The 22,786-nt window shown below is 38.2% G+C and overlaps 1 protein-coding gene across 1 annotated transcript in view; it reads right to left on the reverse strand.

The window, feature by feature from the left end:
• LOC109418242 (solute carrier family 7 member 14) overlaps positions 1–21,947 on the reverse strand; it is a 46,405-nt gene extending 24,458 nt beyond the window's left edge. The window contains exons 1-3 of the mRNA XM_062860091.1: positions 21,286–21,947; positions 20,976–21,129; positions 10,450–10,581 (exon numbers count right to left, since the gene is read on the reverse strand). Of these exons, the coding sequence (XP_062716075.1) occupies positions 10,450–10,581; positions 20,976–21,129; positions 21,286–21,411 (412 nt within the window). The 5' untranslated portion in view covers positions 21,412–21,947. The remainder of the gene's footprint in view (positions 1–10,449; positions 10,582–20,975; positions 21,130–21,285) is intronic.
• Between the last annotated feature and the right edge of the window lie 839 nt (positions 21,948–22,786).

A 22,786-nucleotide genomic window follows, 5' to 3' on the forward strand; every position in this document is an offset into this window, starting at 1 on the left:
CAACGTTGCATTCGTTTAATGAGAAAAATTATGAAGTCTTATGTGACGGGAACTATCACAAATGACGAAGTAAATTTCTACCCTATGTTTACAAATGAAATGATACCATAAAGGAGATGCAGAGGAATTTGTCAGAAAATTCACTGAAATATAGATGAATTTAAAGCACAGTGGGAACAGTAACTCGGCTTTTTTTTATTCGATTTTCAAAATTTTGGAACCAATCAATTTTCCCAGTCGATTCATCAAGATCTGAAATACTTAAAGCACAGACAAACAGACGTAACACTCTGATAATTCTCATCGTACACCGATTTAACGGTCTTTTTCAAAATTTGATAGTTGGCCAGCTGCCCAACCGTGGCGCTCGCATAGTTTTTGTTCGAGTTTGACGTTTACTCACTACCGCCACCTAGTTGGTGGTCGGCCAAACTTAGTCCTTTTAGCATTGGGCGAATATGTTTCCGTGACTATGATTTGAATCGAAAAATGTTCGAAGTGTTACGTCTGTTTGTCTGTGCTTAAAGTATTAAATGGGTCAAAGTCTAGACCAAAGTTGTATGATTGAGTTCTCAAAACCTCGGAGCAAGTACTTTAAAAACGCATATTTTAGGAATTATTTCGAATGCAAATAAATGAAATCAACATTATTTGATGTTCAGTTGCTCGTATTGTTGATGCAGGAATACTGCATAGAAATATCGGGAAATACTCTATCTTCAAACTATAGAATCATCACAAAATTATGTTTAATACAGGAATTTTGTATTATCGATTCAAACTCAACATTCATCGCGACATTGAAAACAATCATAGGAACAACCCAACTAACAATGATAGCTGAAAAAACAGCTTGTTCCGCCAAAATTTTCAAAATTGAACTTAAGAGCGGCTTGTTGATCTATTGTACAGCAATGACGTTTGTTGGGAATGTTTCAGGTCAATTGAGAGAAGTTTGATTCATAAAAACTACAAAATCTTCACAAAATGACTTGTAATACAATAAATTTGTATTTTCTGTTTGAAGTTCAACTTAAAGAGTGCTTTAGAATACTTTTCAGAATAATAGTAGTAATAACTTTTTGTTATGATTTTGGCTCCGTTTCCTTTCATTCATTTTCATTTCTCGGTAATACATTCCTTTCCTTTTCATTCCTGTGGTAATTCATTCAGATTTTTTTTGCTATTTATTGTTTTAGTTATTTCCATGAAAAATCCCCTAACGATTCTTTAGGCATTTTATTTTAAGAATTCAATTCCTTTGTGAATTTCTTCAGTAATGTATTTAAAACTAGTTCGTCGTTTGAGATTTTTCTCTTAACAGACATTTAAAGCCTTTGTAGTCAATTCCATCGGAATTCCTTGGTTAATTTCTTTGAGAATTTCATTAAAAAATATTTCGGACATTGCTTTGGCGACTTCTTTAAAAAAATAATCCTTGGACAAAGAACCTTATTTCTTCAGCAGTTTAATTAGAATTTATTCTGCATTTTTTTTTTCCAAGTGAAACAAATATAATTTCAAATGCAATTTCTTTGATATTTTTACAGCATTTTAAATTTGAGCAGAAGTTTTTTTGAGAATCCCTTTTGCAACGCCTTTGAGAATTTTTTGGCAATTTTATTATATAATATATTTATACGTATTCTTTTGCATACTGCTTCGGCAATTCCTGCGGGGATTCCTTCGGTAATTTCTTTGGAAAGTTGTTCACATTAAAAAAAAGTTTATGAATTGCTTTAATAACTCAATCAATTTAAACAGCTAGTCTTTAAGGAATTTTGGAATACCTTAGGCAGAGTCTTGAAGTAGCAAGAAATGGAGAAAGCACCAACACAGTTACCTAAAGCTTTGCTTAAACAACATCCAATAAGATAAGGAATCCTAAAACACATTCTTTTTGCACCATTTCATAGCAGAAAAGAATAAGATTTCGTAAACAATGACGTACATGTCAAGATGAGCATTCAATTTAAGTCGTGGCTTTAAAAATAGCGGCGCTGCCGAAAATTTTTTTTTCTTCTGATAGCGCTTTACACTGAAAATTTGTTCCTCAAATTGAGGTTCTTGGGGTTTTTGGTAACATCGCGGCCCCCCTGGACTGGAGAGAGCGCAGTAGGCGTTGCCGCGTGCAGACGTGTTTGGAGCTGCTCGTCACATATTTTTTCGCGTCCGCTTATTTTTCTATGTTCGCGATTATGCTGACGGTTTGGCCGGTGCTACGCCATCCGGATCCGCGTGTGGAAGAGTTTTTGTGCTGAGTTAATTGTGCAGTGTTTCGTGGGTTTCGGAAGAATTATTTATGGAGAATTATTTTCATTTTTCAAAATCAATTCCACGTTGCCGAAGATTGTGTATGTCAAATCGTGATACGATTGGCAGCGCTACGCCATCCAGAGGAGATTAATTAATTATCGTGTGTGTGATTGCATGCCGCTGCTAGCAGATCGAATAACGCATGCGGTGCCGGAATTGTTATCGGGAGTGTAGAAATTTTCCGCGTTTTGCCAGCCGATAACTATCCATGTTTGGAGTGTTTATTTTGTTTTGTTTTTCGTGTTGTTTTTTTTTGGTTTTCGGCTAATACATCATGCCATCAGTGATTAGAGAATTGTTCTAGAATCAAACATTGTGGTCTCATGCCCATAATAGAGATAAAGTGACGTGTGTTCTAATGATGACTGACAGCGTGCGCGAAGGTGTTGGGGCGAGGAGTGACCTGATTGCGGCGAGAGGAGGAGTAAACCTGACGGCGCCGTAAAGACGTTACCATGGTGATGGCACTGATGGCACTATGGCAGTGCTACCTTGGATGGTTTTCGGTGAGATTGTTCCGATCATTAATTAACAAATTAAACTAAATACGTGCCAGTTTCGAAGATTATCTTTGAATCAGGAAGTGTGTTTGCAGTATCATTATCCATTTGATAACGGTAATGCACACATGCGGGGCTTATTGTAAGTGAAAGTGACTTCTGAATGGACGTGTCTCTCCAGCCATTCTGAAATGGGTCTCTGAATCTGCAATAGAGCTATCACCTTCTAACTCCCGGACTAAAGCCTTTTGCAGTAGCATCAATATGGTATTGCAGAAATCTTTCTTCCATAATATCACTGCCGGACAGTGGGGGTTAGTTGGATCACACACACACACACACACACACACACACACACACACACACACACATTTCATAGCAGAAAAGAATAATTTACCTTCTCACTATACAAAAGAAAACTGCTCATTACTACAAATCTAGAACTTCATCGATCGTGTCCCATTGACCTAGAAATTTTACTCACCATCTATTTGTGGATTTCCAAGGCAATTAGCTAGGAATTCTCCCACAATACTTTTGCAATTCTCTTTGGGAGTTCCTTCAGCATTTTCGTTGTGGATTCATTCGGTCATTTTTTTGAATTATACTGATGGAATTTTTTAACACATTCATTTCAGAAGAAAGACCCAATGAATTGCAATTTCCAAAAAATAGTCTAAAAATTTAACAATGTAATTTCCTTATCAATGACATCACAACAGATCTTATAACTAATAGCCACATCAAAATCCAAAAACCTGCCTTAGAAATTCGCAATGAAATTTCAAAGGGAATTTCCATTGCCGAAAAAAATTGTCAAAGAAATTGCCGAAGGAATAACCATAGGAGTTGCCGAAGAAAAAACGGGAAAAGAAATTCTAATAAATTTGTCAAAACATTTAAATAGAGGCACCTGAAAGAAATAAAAAATACATTTCTGGACGAACTCCCAAAGAATATGTTGTAGGCATTTTAAAAAGGATTCTCAAAAGAATTGCTTGATGAATTTTCGAATGGTTTTTCGAAAAAAAACACTATAGGAAACGCAAAAGAATTACTAACGGACTCCTCAAACGAAAAACAGCAGGAATTTCCGAAGGACTTTTAAAAGGAGTTGGCGAAGATATTTTCATAACTTCGCCTCATGCTTCATAGATTGATGTTTGACATTATGCAGTGTTGCCAGTTGCAGAGATAATTTTGAAGAAACAAATTTTACAAGGATAAATACTCAAGGTAAATCTAGGTGACTTGCGGATAATATATTACGTTACTTCAAACTACATTGAACATAAACACCATCCCAATTGAAGTGAATTACATATGCAGATTTTTATTAACAGTTCAGCAGTGTTGCCAGCTTATAAAAAAAGCCGGTTTTCTGATACCTGACCTGATATATAACAGCCATTATTATTTATGTATTCAACAATATATGATTCTATTTGAACAGTGTTGCCATCTAACATAAGAAATAATGACATCAGGAGCTGGTTGGTCTTTGATGTCCTTTCGAACTTTACTGAACCATACATGTGAATATTAAGAAAACTATTCAAGATTTAAAGCAATGATTGAAATGGACGTTAATCTTAAGTTTGGACGCAAATCAATTCAGCGTAAAATAAACGGACGTAAAATAAGGTCGGATTGTATTTCTGAAAAAATTGCCAAAGTAATCCCATAAGAATTGGCGAATAATTTTCCATAAAAATTTAAAAAAGAATCTCATAATTATTTTTACAGAAATTTTCGAAAAAAAAAGCTCATAAATAATTGCCTAAGAAGGTAACAAACAGATTTTCGATGTTCGCAGAAAATGCCGAAGACATACTCAACGAAAAAGCCACAGAAACTTCCAAAAGCTGAAGAACTCACGAAGAAATTGACTGAAAAATTCAAAGGAACAGTAGAAATAATTCACAAAAGAATTGTGTTAATTCCTCCCGCAAATAATTTTCAAATGGGTTTCCTGAAGGAACTCGCAAAGAAAATGTTGAAGGAATTTTGAAAAGGATTCTCAAAAAATTGCTCAATGAATTTAAACGTAATTTACGAACAGTTTTTCAAAGACAACGCCCGAAGAAATTCCTAAGAGAATTGCTGAACACTCCTCAATGGAATATCTGAAGGTATTTTCAAAGAAATTTCAAAAGGAATGCCAAGGACTGAAAGTCTCTATAATAAAGACAAATCAAATCAAAAGGAATTGGCCAATGTATTTTCAAAGCTGTTTCCGAAAGAATTGCCAACAAAGTAAACCTGAAAGAATTGCCGAAGAATCTTCCACAGAAATTTCCGAAAAAAAAACCTCACAGATATTTGCCTACGAAATTCGATAGGGGATTTTCGATGAAATTGTTAAAGAAAGTTCGAATGCATGTTAGAAAGAAATAGCCGAAGACACTCTCAAAGAAACAGTCACAGAAATTTCTAAAAGCATCACTGAAGAATTTACGAGTTTAAAATTAATTCTCAAAAGATTCCTAAAAGGATTTACAGAAAATATGCCCGAATAAATTGTTAAGGGAATCCCAAAGGGATTGCCGAAAAAAATACGTAGATGTTCCCAAAAGCAATTCTGAATTATTCACTAAAGGCATTACCTAAGGAACTCTCAAAGAAATTTCCGAAGGGATTGCTGAAAAAATCCCAGAAAATGTAATAGACAAAACAATGGGAAAGAAATTGATCCAAACCTCCTTGGTGGAGAGACGCTCAGGACTTATCTCCTCAATCAAGCTGAAGTCAGAAGTACAACTAGTACCAAGTTTGCACTACAAGCTAAGCACACAACTCTTAGCTGGCGATATTCCTGATTAATTTCCGATAAATTTCCGAATAAAAACTTGTTGAAACCCCTGACATAAATGTTGGAGGAATCTCTGATGAACTGCTTGGGAGAATTCCTGAAGGAACACTTGGAGAGATTTCCGAAAGAGCTTCTACAGGATTGTTCGAAGTAACTCTTGGAGAAATTACCAATCGAACTTCTGGACAAATTCCCGAACCAATTTTTTTAAAAATATTCTCGGAAAAACTTCTACAAAAATTCTCGAAAAAACGCCTGGAACATTTTCCAAAGGAATTCCCGGATAAATTTTCGAGTGAATTCCTTGAGGAATTCCCAAAAAAAATCATGAATAAAAATACGGATAAACTCGACTGGTGGAATTGCAAAAAGAGCTCCTGGATGAATATTTGCAGGAACTTTTAAAGGATGTCACCAAGGAAGAAGAACTAGGAATGATTTTCAAAGGGATTCCTGAAGAACTTCTGAAAGATTTCACGTTATACTTCTGATGGTATTCCTGAAAGCACTTCTGGGGCTATTTGGAAATAAACTCCTAGCTTCTATGATTTTCGATGATTTTTTGGAAGAAATTCGAAACGAGCTAGTGGTATAACACTTTATGGAATTTCAGTAGGAACTTCTTGACAAAAAACACTCCTAGCAGAACCCCTATAAAAATTTGAAAGAATTTCTGAAAAAGTCCTTGGAAAAATTTCCGAAAGAACTATAGAAGGATTTACTGCAGTCGCCTTTGTAAAAAGTCTGAAACAAACACGTTAAGCTATTCCCGAGCAAACTCTATCCTCGAGCAACTTCTGGATCGATTCCTACAAGAATTTCAAGAATAATTCTCAAAAGAACTCCTGCCAAAAAAATTCGAAGGATTTTTTTTTTTAATTTCCAAAATGAAGGAGCTCCTGGTGGGGAATTTCCAAAACAATTCTCGGAGAGTTTCCCAACATAACTTTGGAAATAAATGCCTAATGAGCTTCTTGAGAAATTCCCGAAAATACTGCTGAAAAATTCTTGATGAACTTTTGGAGGAATCCCGAAGAAATTCGTAACTGCATTTGGCCGAAACCCGGATTCGAAAGGACCACGACCCGAAAGTTACCACATGACCTCACATAATAGTCACAACTCCAAGAATGCCTTTCTCTACTCCGAAAAGATAAATGAATAAATAGCTCATACTCCTTATGAGAATGTATGTGAATTAATATGTCTCACTACTGGGTAATAGTGGTGTCAAGCCATTCGGCCGATGGTCATTAAGCCGAATGATCATTAGGCCGAATGGTCATTAGGCCGAATGGTCATTAGGCCGAATGGTCATTAGGCCTAATGGTCATTAGGCCGAATGGTCATTAGGCCGAATGGTCATTAGGCCGAATGGTCATTAGGCCGAATGGTCATTAGGCCGAATGGTCATTAGGCCGAATGGTCATTAGGCCGAATGGTCATTAGGCCGAATGGTCATTAGGCCGAATGGTCATTAGGCCGAATGGTCATTAGGCCGAATGGTCAATATTCCGAATGGTCATTAGGCCGAATGGTCATTAGGCCGAATGGTCAATGGGTCTTTTTTGCCGTTACATCCCCACTGAGACAAAACCTGCTTCTCAGCAGCTTAGTGTTCTATGATCTCTTTCACAGTTATTATCTGAGAATTTCCGCTGCCGATGACCATGTTGCATGTGTATATAGTGTGGCAGGCACGATGATACAAAATCAAGAAATTCAAGGAAATTTCCTTCACAAAAAGTTCCTGGACGGACCGGGAATTGAACCCGTCACTTCTCAGCATGAATGTTTCCTTCTTTTGAACATAGTTCGTTGTTTCAAGTATCATTGTCAAAATAGCTTTGGCGAAATTCAAATAATAATTTTTTCCTCCAATAAAAAAAGCTATTCTTTCTATTTTCATTGTTAACATAGTTTTTGGCGATTATTGTTGAAAAAGGTGAAAACAACAGATCCGTTTCCAGTTTTATAACTGCTGAATTGCAATTCATCCTGATAACTATTCGGCCTAATAGCCATCGGCTAATGATCCTGGATCGTATAACTTTTCGGCCTAATAGCCTTCGGCTAATGACCCTGGATCGTATTTAGTATCCTGAATACTGTTTTAGATACTGAAACCGACAACATAAAAACATGCGATTTATGACTCGTCTTTATCCAAAGTGTTTCGGTTCGATTAAATAAGATGTACAAGTACACAACAGTATTTATACACATTCAAAGCTAATAATCATAAATTCTGACCATGTTTTCAGTCCAAATGCCCCCACGTGACCATCTCACTCAATCCGCGAAGCGTGTAAACTGCGGCAGGAAAATATTTATTTTATGATTCCTCTGATAATAACAATAACAAAACCTTGCTGCTACACTAAGGACTGTTCATTTTATAAAGAGGACACCTTATTTGTGTGATATCTTTTTTATTTTTCAATAAAATCATTATCGGTTTTTTGCATAAATTTCCATAGCTATTCTACAGTGTAGGAAAAATATAACATTATACAAATTGTCCTTAGTTATGGAACTGAAGCGGTTTTCGTTAAAACTCAATAAAACCCCATTTCTCAAAATTCTACACAACTTTCCACATACATAACTTTAAAATTTTCATGAACTTTTCAATGTGTTGGGATCTAATACTATTCTTCTAAAGGTAGAGTGTAATAGTTGGTCAGTAATAATGCACCAAGCATTATACAGCTTGATATAGTGAGTTGCCTTGTTATCAATGAAATTGATAAAAAATACATATTTAAGTCCAGTGATGCAATAACACTACGGAATCAGTTCAAAATTTGTCCAGTATAGAAGAGAATCACATTCTCAAAGATACCGAAGAAAAATATGCTTTAAAGTACATTCTTCATCATAAATTTAATACTTAATGATGGCCATAATGAAAAATTGCATACTTTTTGCTCCATAAATGCAAGTTTTTGATTCTAGAGAAGCTTATTATTATTTATTTTCAGCAAGGTCTAACCCTATGTGATTATATACCTTATTTGAAAATAATTACATGTTAATTTTTATTTTCGACATCATTGTTAAGTTGTATTTGCAATAGAGTACATCGTTATTTAGAAGAACCTTCAAAGAACGAAGCGGTTTTATCTCCGGTAACTGCCATGAAGCACAGTAACCAAGCCAACAATACTATCAAGAAGCGGTTTTCTGCATTTGAAATCGCATTATTAGTACTTTCGACTAGATCCATTGAAAACATTCAAAATTTAATATCTATATATATAAAAATGCAGTGGCATACGTTGGACCGCGCATAACTTGCAAACGGATGGTCCGATTTGGGTCGTCTGAGTTTTGTTCTGTTAGTTTTCACCCAAGGAAGGTTTATGAGGCAAAAAACATGGGAAATTTGAGGGTTTTTGAAAATCAGGTATGAACGGAGACTTGAGCTTGGCTACGCACTTGAAACGACAAAAAACGCAGTAGGCAAAACAAAGTTTGCCGGGACAGCTAGATCCATTGAAAACATTCAAAATTTAATATTTTTATATATTTTTGTTTAACAAATAAATTTTATTCTGAAAATCGAGTCCAACTTGTAACTTTAATATCTCAACAACCATAATTCCGATTAGGTTTATATTTTGCCAGAATATGTATCACTCAAACTGCTGCAGCATGGCAAACACTTTTATGCAGTTAAAAACGATACACCGATGTTTTACAGAAATTTTGTGTTTATCTTTAGTTTTTGGGAATTGAAAAAATGATCTCTCGAAACACTTTGCCACATTTCTATGAAGTTCAATAATTTTAACCCAATTTATTTATGGTTATTATCTGCTAATATAATGTACTGAACAACTAACCAAGGCTGCTCAAATTTGAACTACGCGTTTTCTTTTTATAGCCTTGCAAAGTTGTCCTCTTTATAAAATGAACAGTCCTTAGGTGGGAAAATTCAACAGGCCAACCAACACTCAGCCAGCTGCGGTAACGACTTGCACTCTAGGGACTCGGCAATCCCTCGAAGCCAAAGCCACGTTGCGCAACCGTCAGCAGCAAAAAATGAGCAGCGAGCAAACTACCTACTATTTTTAGTTTTGCATCGCTGCAAGTGCAGATATTTTCCTTTGATTTGACTTTTCCCTCCAGCCGACGACGACGACGACGACGACGACGACGGCGACAACGACGTCGTTGTCGTCCCAAAGGACATTCTCAACTTGTTCCCTTTGTTTGTTCTACCCTGTCCTTCAAGGCTGGCTGGTACCGGCGGACCAGTGGACGTGAATGGCCGTCAGCAAAGTTTTCGGTTTCCCACAATACTGGAAGTAGGTACATTGTCATTGTCATTGCCTTCTGAAGAGGCTGAACCAGCTGATTGTACGGTTTCGTCTCAGGGGAGTGAAAATGTACTTGTGGTCCGAAAGTATTTTAAATTGAAGCCGGAAAGGACGTGACACATTGATTCCATTAGGATTGTATTTCGTTTCCCATTGAAGAAATTTACTAAAATTTACGAATCTCATATATTTTTTTATCATACCTTCATGAGCACTACATATTTATAACACCCTAACTTGATTTAGCAAAAGAGGTTGAAAATACAGAACATAAAAAATAAATAAAACAGAAGATAAATATAAGATCAAAGACAAAAATTGAGCATAGAAGATAGAAGATAAAACATAATAACAGGTAGAAGATATGTACATAGAAGATTTAATGTATCAAATCAAGCTATTTTAATGAACAAAATGTTTCCCTCACACAACCAACCACCACACTTATCTGCTAAATAACAATTCCACCTTATCAAAACCCCACAACCATACTCACCAATTAAATATTCTAATATCATGTTCCATCCGATGACGAACGCCACGAATTCTCCCACCGAGACGTAGGAGTACATGTACGCCGACCCGGACGTGTGTGGCACTCGGACGCCAAACTCCGCATAACAGGCTCCTGTAGGGACCGCAAAAATTAGGATGGCGGCGCGCCAGCATAACAACCATGAAAGTGGAAATGGAAAAATTATCGTTAGCGTAACGCACGGGAAACAGGATATCTACACTTATAAAATGAAAAAGCACGCTGACATCCACATAAACGTTTACGAGCGAATGTGAGAATGGGGAGTTTGCACAGATGAATGGAGCAGGGAAAATGTCGGGTCAGGGGTGATAACGAAGCTGAGGTAGATGGATCCCACCTGGATCGAGGTTGTCTTTCGTTGAAGGTGAATAGGTATCATAAAGGTAAGTTGTTTCCTATAAGGTTGGCCCAACGTTCTTATGGAAAGGTTCATACGACGAGAGTTTGTTTCCCATTATTACATGTGTTATTTTATCCCCAGCTATACTTTTCTTCCTTCACAGAATACTGAGGATCCCTGAAAAGCTAGCATAATGGGTGACCGCAAGGAAAGGAAACTAAAAATACAGATGAAAGTGCACATTGATGAACAAATTGCATGACAATAGAAAGCGATAATCACGGTTGTCTTAATATGGGAGAAAAACATTCAACGATCTTAAAGCTTGAGTGTAGTGTAACGTAGGGCCTATAGGACTAAGCATCCTTGGTTTTAGTCCCCGTTCGAAAATTCTTCCACGAAATTTATCGAGAGCTCCTGCAAGAGTTCTATTGTGTTTTTTTAGAGTTTAATCAGAAATTCCTCCAGGGATTAAATTGAGATTTTTTCCAGGTGTTCCATTGAAAAGCCCACCGAGAATTGCTCCAGAAGTTCCCTCGGGATTTCTTCAAGAAGTTTCTTCAAGAGATTCTCCAACAGTTATTTTAAAACTTTCTTCAGGCCTTCTCTTAAGAATTCCCGCTGGAACTCCCAAATGAACTCTCGAAGGAATATGTGGAGTAATTTCTAAATGAACTTCTGGAGGAATTCTCGAAGAAATTTCGGGAGTTTCTTCGAAAAATTTTTAACGGCTTTTTCTTTATAAGTTTTCTAAAAATTTTCTTCAGGAGTTTTTCAGGTTGTTTTGGAATTCTTCCAAGAGTGTTCTCGGAAATTTCTCCAAAGGGTATTTAGAAAATTTATTTGGTAGCTTCCTCAAGAAATTCTCCAGGAGTTCTCAGTGGTTTTTTTTTACTGAAAAAATTCTTCGAGAATTTATCCATTTGTTTCTTCAACAATTATCCCAGAAATTTCTTTAAAAAATCCCCTATCGAAAATTTTTCCACGAAATATATCGAAAGCTCCTGCAAGAGTTTTATTGTGTTTTTTTTTTTAGAGTTTAATCAGGAATTCCTCCAGGGATTATATGATTCCAAATGGATTCCCGAAGGAATATCTGGAGAAATCTCTAAATGAACTTCTGGAGGAATTCCCGAAAAAAACTGCGGGAGTTTCTTCGAATTTTTTTTCAACAGCTTTTATTGTGTTTTTTTAAGAGTTTAATCAGAAATTCCTCCAGGGATTGAATTGAGAATTTCTCCAGGTGTTCCATTGGAAAGTCCATCGAGAATTCCTCCAGAAGTTCCCTCGGAAATTCTTCGGGAAGTTTCTTCAAGAGTTTCTCCAACAGTTATTTTAAGATTTTCTTAAGGAGTTCTCTTAAGAATTCCCGATAGAACTCCTGGAAGAATTCCCGCTTGAACTCCCAAATGAATTCCCGAAGGAATATCTGGAGTAATTTCTAAATGAACTTCTGAAGGAATTCCCGAAGAAACTTCGGGAGATTCTTCGAAAAAAATTTCAACAGCTTTTTCTGCATAAGTTTTCTGAATTGGGAATTTCTCCAGATGTTCCATTGGAAAGTCCATCGAGAATTCTTCAGGTGTTTTTCAAGTTGTTTTGGAATTCTTCCAAGAGTTTCTTCGGAAATTTCCCCAAAAGGTCTTTAGGAAATTTATTTGGTAGCTTACTCAAGAAATTCTCCAGGAGTTCTCAGTGGGTTTTTTTTTCTGAAAAGTTTCTTCGGGAATTTATTCATTTGTTTCTTCAACAATTATCCCAGAGATTTCTTTAAATATTCCTCAAGGGATTAAATTGAGAATTCCCCCAAGTGTTCCATTGGAAAGTCCATCGAGACTCCAGAATTTCCCTCGGGAATTCTTCAAGAAGTTTCTACAAGAGTTTCGCCAACAGTTATTTTAAAATTTTCTTCAGGCGTTCTCTTATAAATTCCCGAAGGAACTTCTGGAAGAATTCCCGAAGGAATATCTGGAGTAATTTCTAAATGAACTTCTGGAGGAATTCCCGAAGAAACTTCGGGAGTTTCTTCGAAATTTTTTTCAACAGCTTTTTCTTTATAAGTTTTCTGAAGAATTTCTTCAGGAGTTTTCAGGTTGTTTTGGAATTCTTTCAAGAGTTTCTTCGGAAATTTCTCCAAAAGGTCTTATGGGAATTTTTTTGGTAGCTGCCTCAAGAAATTCTCCAGGAGTTCTCAGTGGTTGTTTTTTTTCTGAAAAGTTTCTTCGGGAATTTATCCATTTCCCGAGCAGGAGGAAATAGCTGAAGAATACAAAACTCAGGTATGGAAAACCCAATACCTACAACCTGAATGAGTTATTAATTAGCCCTGCATAAGAGGTAAAATACCTCAAAAAATAACTGGATTGTATTCTGTGCATAACTAGTGAATATTGACATCAGGTATTGCAATACCTAAATAATAATCGGCGATTTTTCTATACAAATAGCGCTTTTTCCATAATTGAATAATACCTCAAGCAGTCCTCAACATCAAACCAATAACTCGTTGAGGTATTTTATCGATACCTACAAAATACCAAAGTTAGTTATTTTCAGTACCTGGGTAACCGACCAATACCTTGTCTTGGTATGATACCTGACTTTGGTATGCTGCAGTTATGTGTCAGTTATTTGTTCCTGCTCGGGTTGTTTCTTCAACAATTATCCCAGAAGTTTCTTTATAAAATTCGCTATCGTTAATTCTTCCCCGAAATTTATCGAGAGCTCCTGTAAGAGTTCTCTTTTTTTCCAGAGTTCAATCAGAAATTCCTCAAGGGATTAAATTGAGAATTCCTCCAAGTGTTCCATTGGAAAGTCCATCGAGAATTCCTCCAGAAGTTCCCTCGGGAATTCTTCAAGAAGTTTCTTCAAGAGTTTCTCCTACAGTTATTTTAAAATTTTCTTCAGGTATTCTCTTAAGAATTCCCGAAGAAACTCCTGGAAGAATTCTCGCTGGAACTCCAAAATGAACTCCCGAAGGAATATCTGGAGTAATTTCTAAATGAACTTCTGGAGGAATTCCCGAAGATACTTCGGGAGTTTCTTCAAAAAAAATCAAGTGCTTTTTCTTTATACGTTTTCTGAAGAATTACTTAAGGAGTTTTTCAGGTTGTTTTGGAATTCTTCCAAGAGTTTCTTCGGAAATTTCTCCAAAAGGTCTTAAGAAAATTTATTTGATAGCTTCCTCAAAAAATTCTTCAGGAGTTCTCAGTGTTTTTTTTTCTGAAAAGTTTCTTCGAGAATTAATCCATTTGTTTGTTCAACAATTATCCCATAAAGTTCTTTAAAAAAAATCTCCTATCGGAAATTCTTCCACGAAACTTATCGAGAGCTCCTGCAAGAGTTCTATTGTGTTTTTTATAGAGTGTAATCAGAAATTCCTCCAGGGGTTAAATCGGTATTTTCTCCAAATGTACCATTGGAAAGTCCATCGAGAATTCCTCCAGACTGCCGTAATTCTGCAAAGTGACGTAAGCGACATTGATAGTTTTGGCCCATTTTTTGGTTATTATGCATAAAACTCTTGTTTATCCTTTAAGTTTCTTTCCATAGATGATAGATTACGGCTAGATCTTGCATTCTAATACAGCGGGCATAATACAGTATTATTTTTACATTAGATATTGGCGCTTACGTCACTTTGCAGAATTACGGCAGCAGATGTTCCCTCGGGAATTCTTCAGGAAGTTTTTTCAAGAGTTTCTCCAATAGTTATTTCAAAATTTTCTCTCGGAGTTCTCTTAAGAATTCCCGATGGAACTCCTGGAAGAATTCCCGCTGGAACTCTCAAATGAATTCCCGAAGGAATTCCCGCAGAAACTCCAGGAGCAATTTTCGACCCGGAGAAATTATCGATTGAACTCATGGAGGAATTCCAAAAATACGGTAGAAGAAGCTCCTTGAGGAATTTCCGAACTTAAACTTTGAGAAATTTCAATGAAACTCCAAGAGGAATTCCCAAAAGAACTCCTAGAGAAATTGCCGATGGGGAACCTGGAAGAATTACCGATGGTATTCCTGGAAGAATTCACAAACGAATTCCAGAAGAAACTCCTTGAGGTATTCCCGAAGGAACTCCGGGAGAAATTTCAGAAGTTAAACTTTGAGAAATTCCAAAAAGAACACCTAGAGAAATTATAGACCTGGAGGAATTCAAAATGAAACTCCAAGAGGAATTCCCAAAAGAACTCCTAGAGAAACTCCCAAAAGGGCACCTGGAAGAATTACCGATGGCATTCCTGAAGAAATTCTCAAAAGAATTTCAGAAGAAACTCCTTGAGGAACTCCGGGAAAAATTTTAGAATCTAAACTTTGAGAAATTCCAAAAACAATTCCTAGAGAAATTATAGACCTGGAGCAATTCTCGATGGAACTCTTGGAAGCATTTCCAAAGGAATTTCTGAAGAAACTCCTTGAGGAATTCTCGAGGGAACTCCTGAAGAAATTTTCGTAGTTATACTTTGAGAAATTCCAAAAGCAATACCTGGCAGAATTCTCGTTGGAACTGTTGGAGGAATTAATAAAGGAACTTATGGAGCGGCTCCCGATGGAACTCCTAAAGGAATTCCTGAGGGAGCCCCTGGAGGAATTTCCTATGGAATTCCTGAAGGCATTTGCGATTCTCGAAAGAACTGTTTTAGGAAACCCTACTAGGAAATTAATTCCATTAATGGAGCTTCTCAAAAGTTCTCAAAGAAATCCTGGAGAAATTCTCAAAAAAAAAATACCTGGAGGAATTTCCGAAGGAACACCTGAAGCAATTGTAAAAAAAGTCCTTCAGAAAAACTCTATGGAACTCCTCAAAGTATACCCGAAGGAACTACTGGAGAAACTATCAACCCAGCTATCGGAAATTCTTCCACGAAATTTATCGAGATCTCCTGCAAAGGTTAATTCCTCCAGGGATTGAACTGGGATTTCTCCAGGTGTCCCATTGGAAAGGCCATCGAGAATGCCTCCAGAAGTTCGCTCGGTAATTCTTCAGGAAGTTTCTTTAAGAGTTTCTCCAACAGTTATTTTAAAATTTACTCCTGGAACTCCTGGAAGAATTCCCACTGGAACTTCCAAATTAAATTCCCGAAGGAATTCTCGCAGAAACCTCAGGAGTAATTTTTGACCCGGAGAAATCATCGATTGAACTTTTTTTTTCAAAAAATAAAAACAACTATAGAAGAAGCTCCTTGAGGAATTTTCGAATGAACTCCTGTAGAAATTTCCGAACTTAAACTTTTGAGAAATTCCAAAAGAAATACCTGGAGCAATTCTCTATGAAACTCCAAGAGGAATTCCCAAAAGACTCTAGGAGCTTCCGATGGGACACCTAGAAGAATTACCGATGGCATTTCTGGAAGAATTCTCAAAGGATTTCCAGAAGAAACTCCTTATTCCTGAAGGAACTCCGGGAGAAATTTCAGAAGTTAAGAAGTTGAGAAATTCCAAAAAGAACTCCCAGAGAAATTATGGACTTGGAGAAATTCTCGATAGAATTCTTGGAAGCATTCTCAAAGAAATTTCAGAAGAAACTCCTTGAGGAATTCCCGAAGGAAGTCCTTAAGAAATTTCCGAAGTCATACTTTGAGAAAATCCAAAAGCAATACTTGGCGGAATTCTCAATGGAACTCCTGGAGGAACTCCCGAAGGAACTCCTGGAGTGGCTCCCGATGGAACTTCTATAGGAATTCCCGAAGGAGCACCTGGAGGAATTTCCTATGGGATTCCTGAAGGCGTTCCGAATTGTCGAAAGAATTGCTTTAGAAAACCCTAATTGAGAATTGTTTCCATTTATAGAACTTTTCAATAAGTTCGCGAAAAAATCCTTGAAACATTTTCGAAAAAAATACCTGGAGCAATTTTCAATGGAACACCTGAAACAATTCTAAAAAAACTCCTTCAGAAAAACTCGATGGAACTCCTCAAGATTTACCCGAAGGAACTCCTGAAGAAACTATCAAGGATTTCATGGAGCAATGCTCGAAGAACTAGATGAAATTTCTGAAGGAACTATTGGAGGAATCCAATGGAATTCGCAAAAAAAACTCATGGAGGTATTTCCGATAGAATACATTAAGGAGTGCCCGAAGCAAGAGCTAGAAGAATTTTCAAAAAAAACTTTATTAGGAATTCCCCATTGAGCACCTGGAGGTATTTTCGAAGGAACTCGCGGAGGGATTCCTGAAGGAACTCCTGGAAGAAGTCCCAAAGAAACTTCTGGAAAAATTGCCGAAAGAACTCCGGGAGAAATTTCCAAACGATTTCTTGAAGGAATTATTGAAGCAAGTCCTGGTTGAGTTCCCGGTGAAACTCTGCAAAAATTTCCAGAGAAACTCCTGGAAGAATTTCCGAATAAAATGTTTGAGAAATTCCCGAAGAACATCTTATAGCATTTCTCCAAGAATTTCCTTGAAGAATTCCATAAGAAATTCCTTAAGAAATTCCCCAAGAAACTCCCGGATGAAATCTTCAAGGAACTACTTGAGAAGGTACTATTGGAGGCATATCCTGATGAATTCCATAAAATTCCTACTCACTGAACTACTAACGAAGGTATACTCGAAGGAACTCCCGGATGAATTCCTGAAGGAACTCCTGGAAGAAGTCCTGAAGAAATTCGGGAGAAATTCCCGAAAGAACTGCTGGAGAAATTTCCGAACGAACTCTTGGAGAAGTTATTGAAGCAACTCCTGGTTGAGTTCCCGGTGAATCTCTTGGAGAAAATTCTGCAAAAATTGCCGGAGGAACTCCTGAAAGAATTTCCAAAGAAACCCGTGAGAAATTTCCCAAGAAACTCCCGGACGGAATCTCCAAGGCAATACTTGAGAAATTCTCGAAGGAACTCTCTAGGAATTTCCGGATAAATTTCTGAAGGAACTGTTGGAGGCATATTCTGATGAGTTCCATAAAATCCCTACTCACTGAACTACTCACGAACTAACCCATGAAGGAGTTCTGGAGAAATTTCCTACAGAACTGAAAAAAGTTGTCGAATGAAATCTAGGAGAAATTCCCAGAAGAATTTCCAATGGTACTCAGGAGGAGTTCTCAAAGGCGCGTCTGGAGAAAGTTTTGGAGAAATTCTAGATGTAACTCCTGGGGGAACTCTCCAAAGATTTCATTAAAAAAAACCCCAGTTAAAAGTCCAAAAGAACTCCTGGAAGAATTTCTGACATAACTCCTAGAGGAATTCCCGAGGAATTTCCTTAAGGAATTGAGGAATCACAGAAGGAATTCCTGTTTTCAGAATCCCATATGGAATTCATTTTGCCGGAACACCACTTTGAGCCTCTGCATAAAGAATCCTAGACGAAATTCCTACTTGAGGAAATCCAGAAGGGATTTCTGTTCCCGGCCTCCCGGAGGGAAATCCAGATGGTAGAATTGAAAATAAAAAGAAGTCCTGGGGAACTCCCAAATGAAAAGATGCCTAAAATTAAATTAATTTCTGGGGGAACTTTAGCAATAAGAATCCTTGCACAAATGCCAGTTGGAGGAATTCCGAAAGTAAATCCCGCTTTATTATATTTACGAGGAATTAGATGGGATTCATGCTGAAGGAAAGGAATATTTCAACACAAGACAGCTCAGACGGAATCCCTGGAGGGATCCTAAAAGAAATCTGTGAATGAATCCCAGAAAGAATTTCTGCTGAAAGGATGCGAAACGTTATTCCTGTCAGAGAAAACTCACGAGTTCCTGCTGGAGGATTCCTGAATAGAATTTTAAAACGGTCTCCTGGAGGAATGCTAATCATTAGTTTGATTATTTTGATTTCTCTTTTCCGGGTTAATAAATCCCGATTAAATACCTGGAAAGTGACAAACGTATTTAAACACTCAGAAAGTAGGAATTTTATTTATGAACTTTTTTCAGATAAATAAATATGTATACATTGCCGCCCAACATCCAAACCGAGCTGTCAGTTAAATCTGAAGTCGAAGTCGACACAGCATTGTGGCTCCCGTTCATTGCCCAAAATTACCTGAATGTTGGTCATCAAAATGAGACTGATGAGATCTCATGATGCTCTATTACGCCAAAGCATTACAAATGTGAATTTAACTTGGAACTATACCCACAAGTTAAAATGGGACCGATGACACACAAAATGAAACTTGTACTACAGTTCCATTTCTTCATACTACGCTTCTCCCAGGAGGCGCTTTTTCTACGGAAAGAGGCGGGTCTGCTGTTTCCGCTTGTATTTGTAATGTTCCGCGTTCTGTCGAGTCCCTTGCTGCAGCACTACCGCCCTCGCTGTGATCTTCTCCTTCAAAATCGTTCTGCCTCTTCGTCGAACTATTCGTTCCGTCGACTCCGTTCTCGTAGGGTCAAGTGGGGTAAAATGCCATTTTTCAAACTTTCATCGTTTTCAATTATCATTTGTTAGGCTTTCAAAGTGGTAACAGCAACTAGACAATATTTGCTCGATACTTCAGCAAAAATATTCACTAAACTATTTCATTTACATCGATTTATAGCTATTCCAAAAACTGGTTCGTAAAACGGAAGTGGTGCAAAACGACCATCTGCCATGGGGTAAGATGCCACTTCATGAAAACATTCGAAAATTACGTCCATCAGTTTTGGGCATTTCCGACTTCTTTTCCCCCCTCTGTCCCGCTTTTTTCGTATACTTAATAAATGGAGTGTTACACCCCTCCCCGTAAAACGATGATCGTAATATTTGAATGACCCCTAACATGGAAAACGTAGACATCAACAACCATGCGTCTCCATGTGTGCCTCAATCTCGTTGGAAACACTTGGCTGGTAATAAAATCACCAGAAAACCTTAATTGCAAGCACGAAAAACCGGAAGTTGCCAATTTTCATTGGGAAATCAAAAGATTTTTCGTGGGTTTGATGGCCTAGCTTCTAGAAGAATGTTCGATGCAAACATATCTTGACACCATTCACCTATAGTAATGATCAAGTCCCATTCAGGAATGATTTTATGAGTTGGGCCATTTTACCCCATCTTGGCATTTTGGGCTTTGTTCCCCTACCCGATCGATGATGGTGCTCTTGGCTGCGTCGTTGTTGGCAGCATTAACTTTCCTCTAGAGGGGCCACATAGAGCTTGTCCTCGTTTGGCAACGCTGCCACGAGACTCTAAACTTAAGCTGCTTAAGCAAATATTTGTCCAAAAAGAAACCAATGCTCAAACATCTTGTTTGACTCGATCGAATTTTCATTAGTGTCAAACTGATGTTGTTTCTCGAGTTCTTTCCTTGTCAAATATTTGACCCTGTGTACTTCTGGCCTTAAACAGATGCGATATTCGGTTGCTTTAGTCGCTCTAGGTTTTACCGTGGCGGCCACCGGTACCGTACAAGGTTGTTGACGGAAAGTTTTGAGCACAGTTTGATCATCACCAGGTCGGAGTCGATGTTACCGTCACGATAGGTCCTGACGGTGGTTATATCGGAGAAGAGCCGTTCGTCAATCGTGGTCGATTTACGATTCCGTGATAATCTTGACGTCGTGGATTGGGCAGTGGTTTATTTCGCGTACCGAGATTCCAATCGCATGTCTGTTTTGTTCGCTGGAATCGTTGCCGATGGTCTCGATTCTTATTATTCTGTTGCTGATTCTCTGTTGCAATGTCTTTTTTACGGATGGCTCACTGCCCGGAGGACCATAATATACAGTTAAGCTTAACCGTTATGTGGCCGGCAAACTTTTTGCTTTTTCTACACCGTGTATTTTAATTGGGTGCTGGGCACCCGGGTACCCTGCCGGCCACATAAGGGTTAAAGTCCTTCCCTGGTACTCGGACGTCGATCAGCCGCCCCTAATATGGGGATCATACACTGATGTGAGCTGCTGCTCCTGGCGAACAGACACTCAGGTTGGTAGAAGTAACAGTATGGTGTACTGTTTATCGACCAGGTATTGCACACGTTCCGTTTACCCTTAAGAAAATTAACGCCGAAACGATTAAAGTCTGATATGGGATAAACGACCCACAACAATTGATTGTATCTCCCCTGCCGTCTTTCAATCCAGATAGGATCCACCACCCAACCAGGGAGAGGAGAGAACGAGTGCGCGAGGAAAGTTGGAAAGCAAGAGTGTACACCGAGCGAACAACAATCATTAGCTCTATAGTAAATACGTATTAGAGTAAATTAAATTTTATCTTTACCTGAAAATATACTAGCTATTGCCGCTATGATAAAACTAAGCACTACACCGGGACCAGCTATGTTTCTCGCTACCATACCAGCGACTAGATACATACCGGTACCACAGCACGATCCCACTCCGAGTGAGGTTAGGTCGAGTGTGGTTAGACATTTCTACAGTGGGAAAAACAAAACGGAAAGCGGAAAGAGCTGATTATATGGCTTGTGCTGCTGCTTCGTGACGACGATATTTCTAGAGTGTCGCCGATTTCAAAACTCATCAAACGATGCCAGACTCGACAGGAAGCGGAAGCAGGAAGCAACCCTTACCGTTAGTTTTGGCTTTGTACTTTTCGGATCTTCGCCCTGAAGCTTACGGAGGTCCTTGGTTCGGACTAGTTTCGAGAAGAGTGTCAATCCAGTGCCGCCACCTGGGAGCGGAATTGAAAACTTCATCTTTGCCCGGCAGGACCTATGGTGGATGGAGATGAGCTGGGGTCGTCGAGCTGGATGAGAAGAAGCCGGAGATGCGTGTGGAAGATATAGGGATTGTTCCTAAGCTGGATGCCTGTGTGCGTTGCTGGAAAGCGTCCGTGGGTTGGTTGGTTGGTTGGATCAGTCGTTGAAGTGGCCCCAACAGCCACGTTCGCTTCTGCTACTGCTGGTCGTTATCTGGAAGACAAAAAAAAAACGTAGAAAGAAAATTAATCTCCGCCACACCGTCGTAGCACCATCGTTTGTAGAAGCATCGTGTAATAGTGGGGTTGAGGGAGGAACGAAAAAAAAAATGTTCTGCTTCATCTAACGGTTGGTCCGGAAACGAGTCATGAGACACATTAGACAGGATGTTTCAGACTCAGTAAGGTCCCCTCCTCTCTCGAGGACACCAACAGGGCGGGAAGCATGAAGTGTCATTTGTCAAAGAGGGAAAACATGGAACCGAGATGGCCCTCATCTACATCTACAACATAGTCGGAATATCGGATGACACGCAAATGACGGCATTCTCTTCAGGTTTTTTGTACTTAAACCCCGTTCAAATTAAAGCTTCTGTTGCATAGTAGCTGTTCGTTCAAAAATAGGCATTCACATTCTACTGCAATCATCAATCAAAAATATAAATCCATAGTTTACGTGAATTTGATTACTTTTGGATTTAAATTCTTAAGAAATTTAATCTTAAACTTTATTAAATTTTCAATAATTTCTTCATAATATCTAACAAAATCATGCAACAATCACCTCTTCGTTGTAAAAAGCTTCCGGTTCATAAAGTCTCGGTCTCCTGGTCGTTTAGACACTACTAGGTTCCACAAGAAACTAACATGGAAGGCCTTCTCTGAAAGTTGCCAGAATTTCTCCCAATAATCTCACAACAAACTTCTGCAAAAAAAAACCTACAAGAAAAACCTCAGTTCGAATAAGATCATTTGGGTCCGACAGTAGCATGCGAGACGAAACTTATTGAAACCACATGAAACCCCCGGAAACACCATTAACCTTCCGTAACTCGCGCGGTTGACTACCTGTGTCAGCACCACGCTAATGCTGAGTACAAAAAGCGAGATTTTTTCAACGTGTTGTACAAAATACAACAGCGCGATCGCTCGAGGGTTAAGCCGCTCTACCTTCAACATCCTCTGACACCACCTGAAACTTCTTTGAAGCCAAGGGTGTCCCTCTGATACCTCCGAGGACTTTTCTGAAGCCCCAATGAAACCGACCAGAACAACCTCGAATCTCACTCTAACCTTTCTGAATCCTTGAAGACTTGTTGTTCTCTCAAACTACCCCGATGCCCACTGAAACCCTTTGAAAAACACTGAAACGA

Source organism: Aedes albopictus, chromosome 3 (assembly GCF_035046485.1).
Source record: "Aedes albopictus strain Foshan chromosome 3, AalbF5, whole genome shotgun sequence".
In the NCBI taxonomy this organism is placed as follows: domain Eukaryota; kingdom Metazoa; phylum Arthropoda; class Insecta; order Diptera; family Culicidae; genus Aedes; species Aedes albopictus.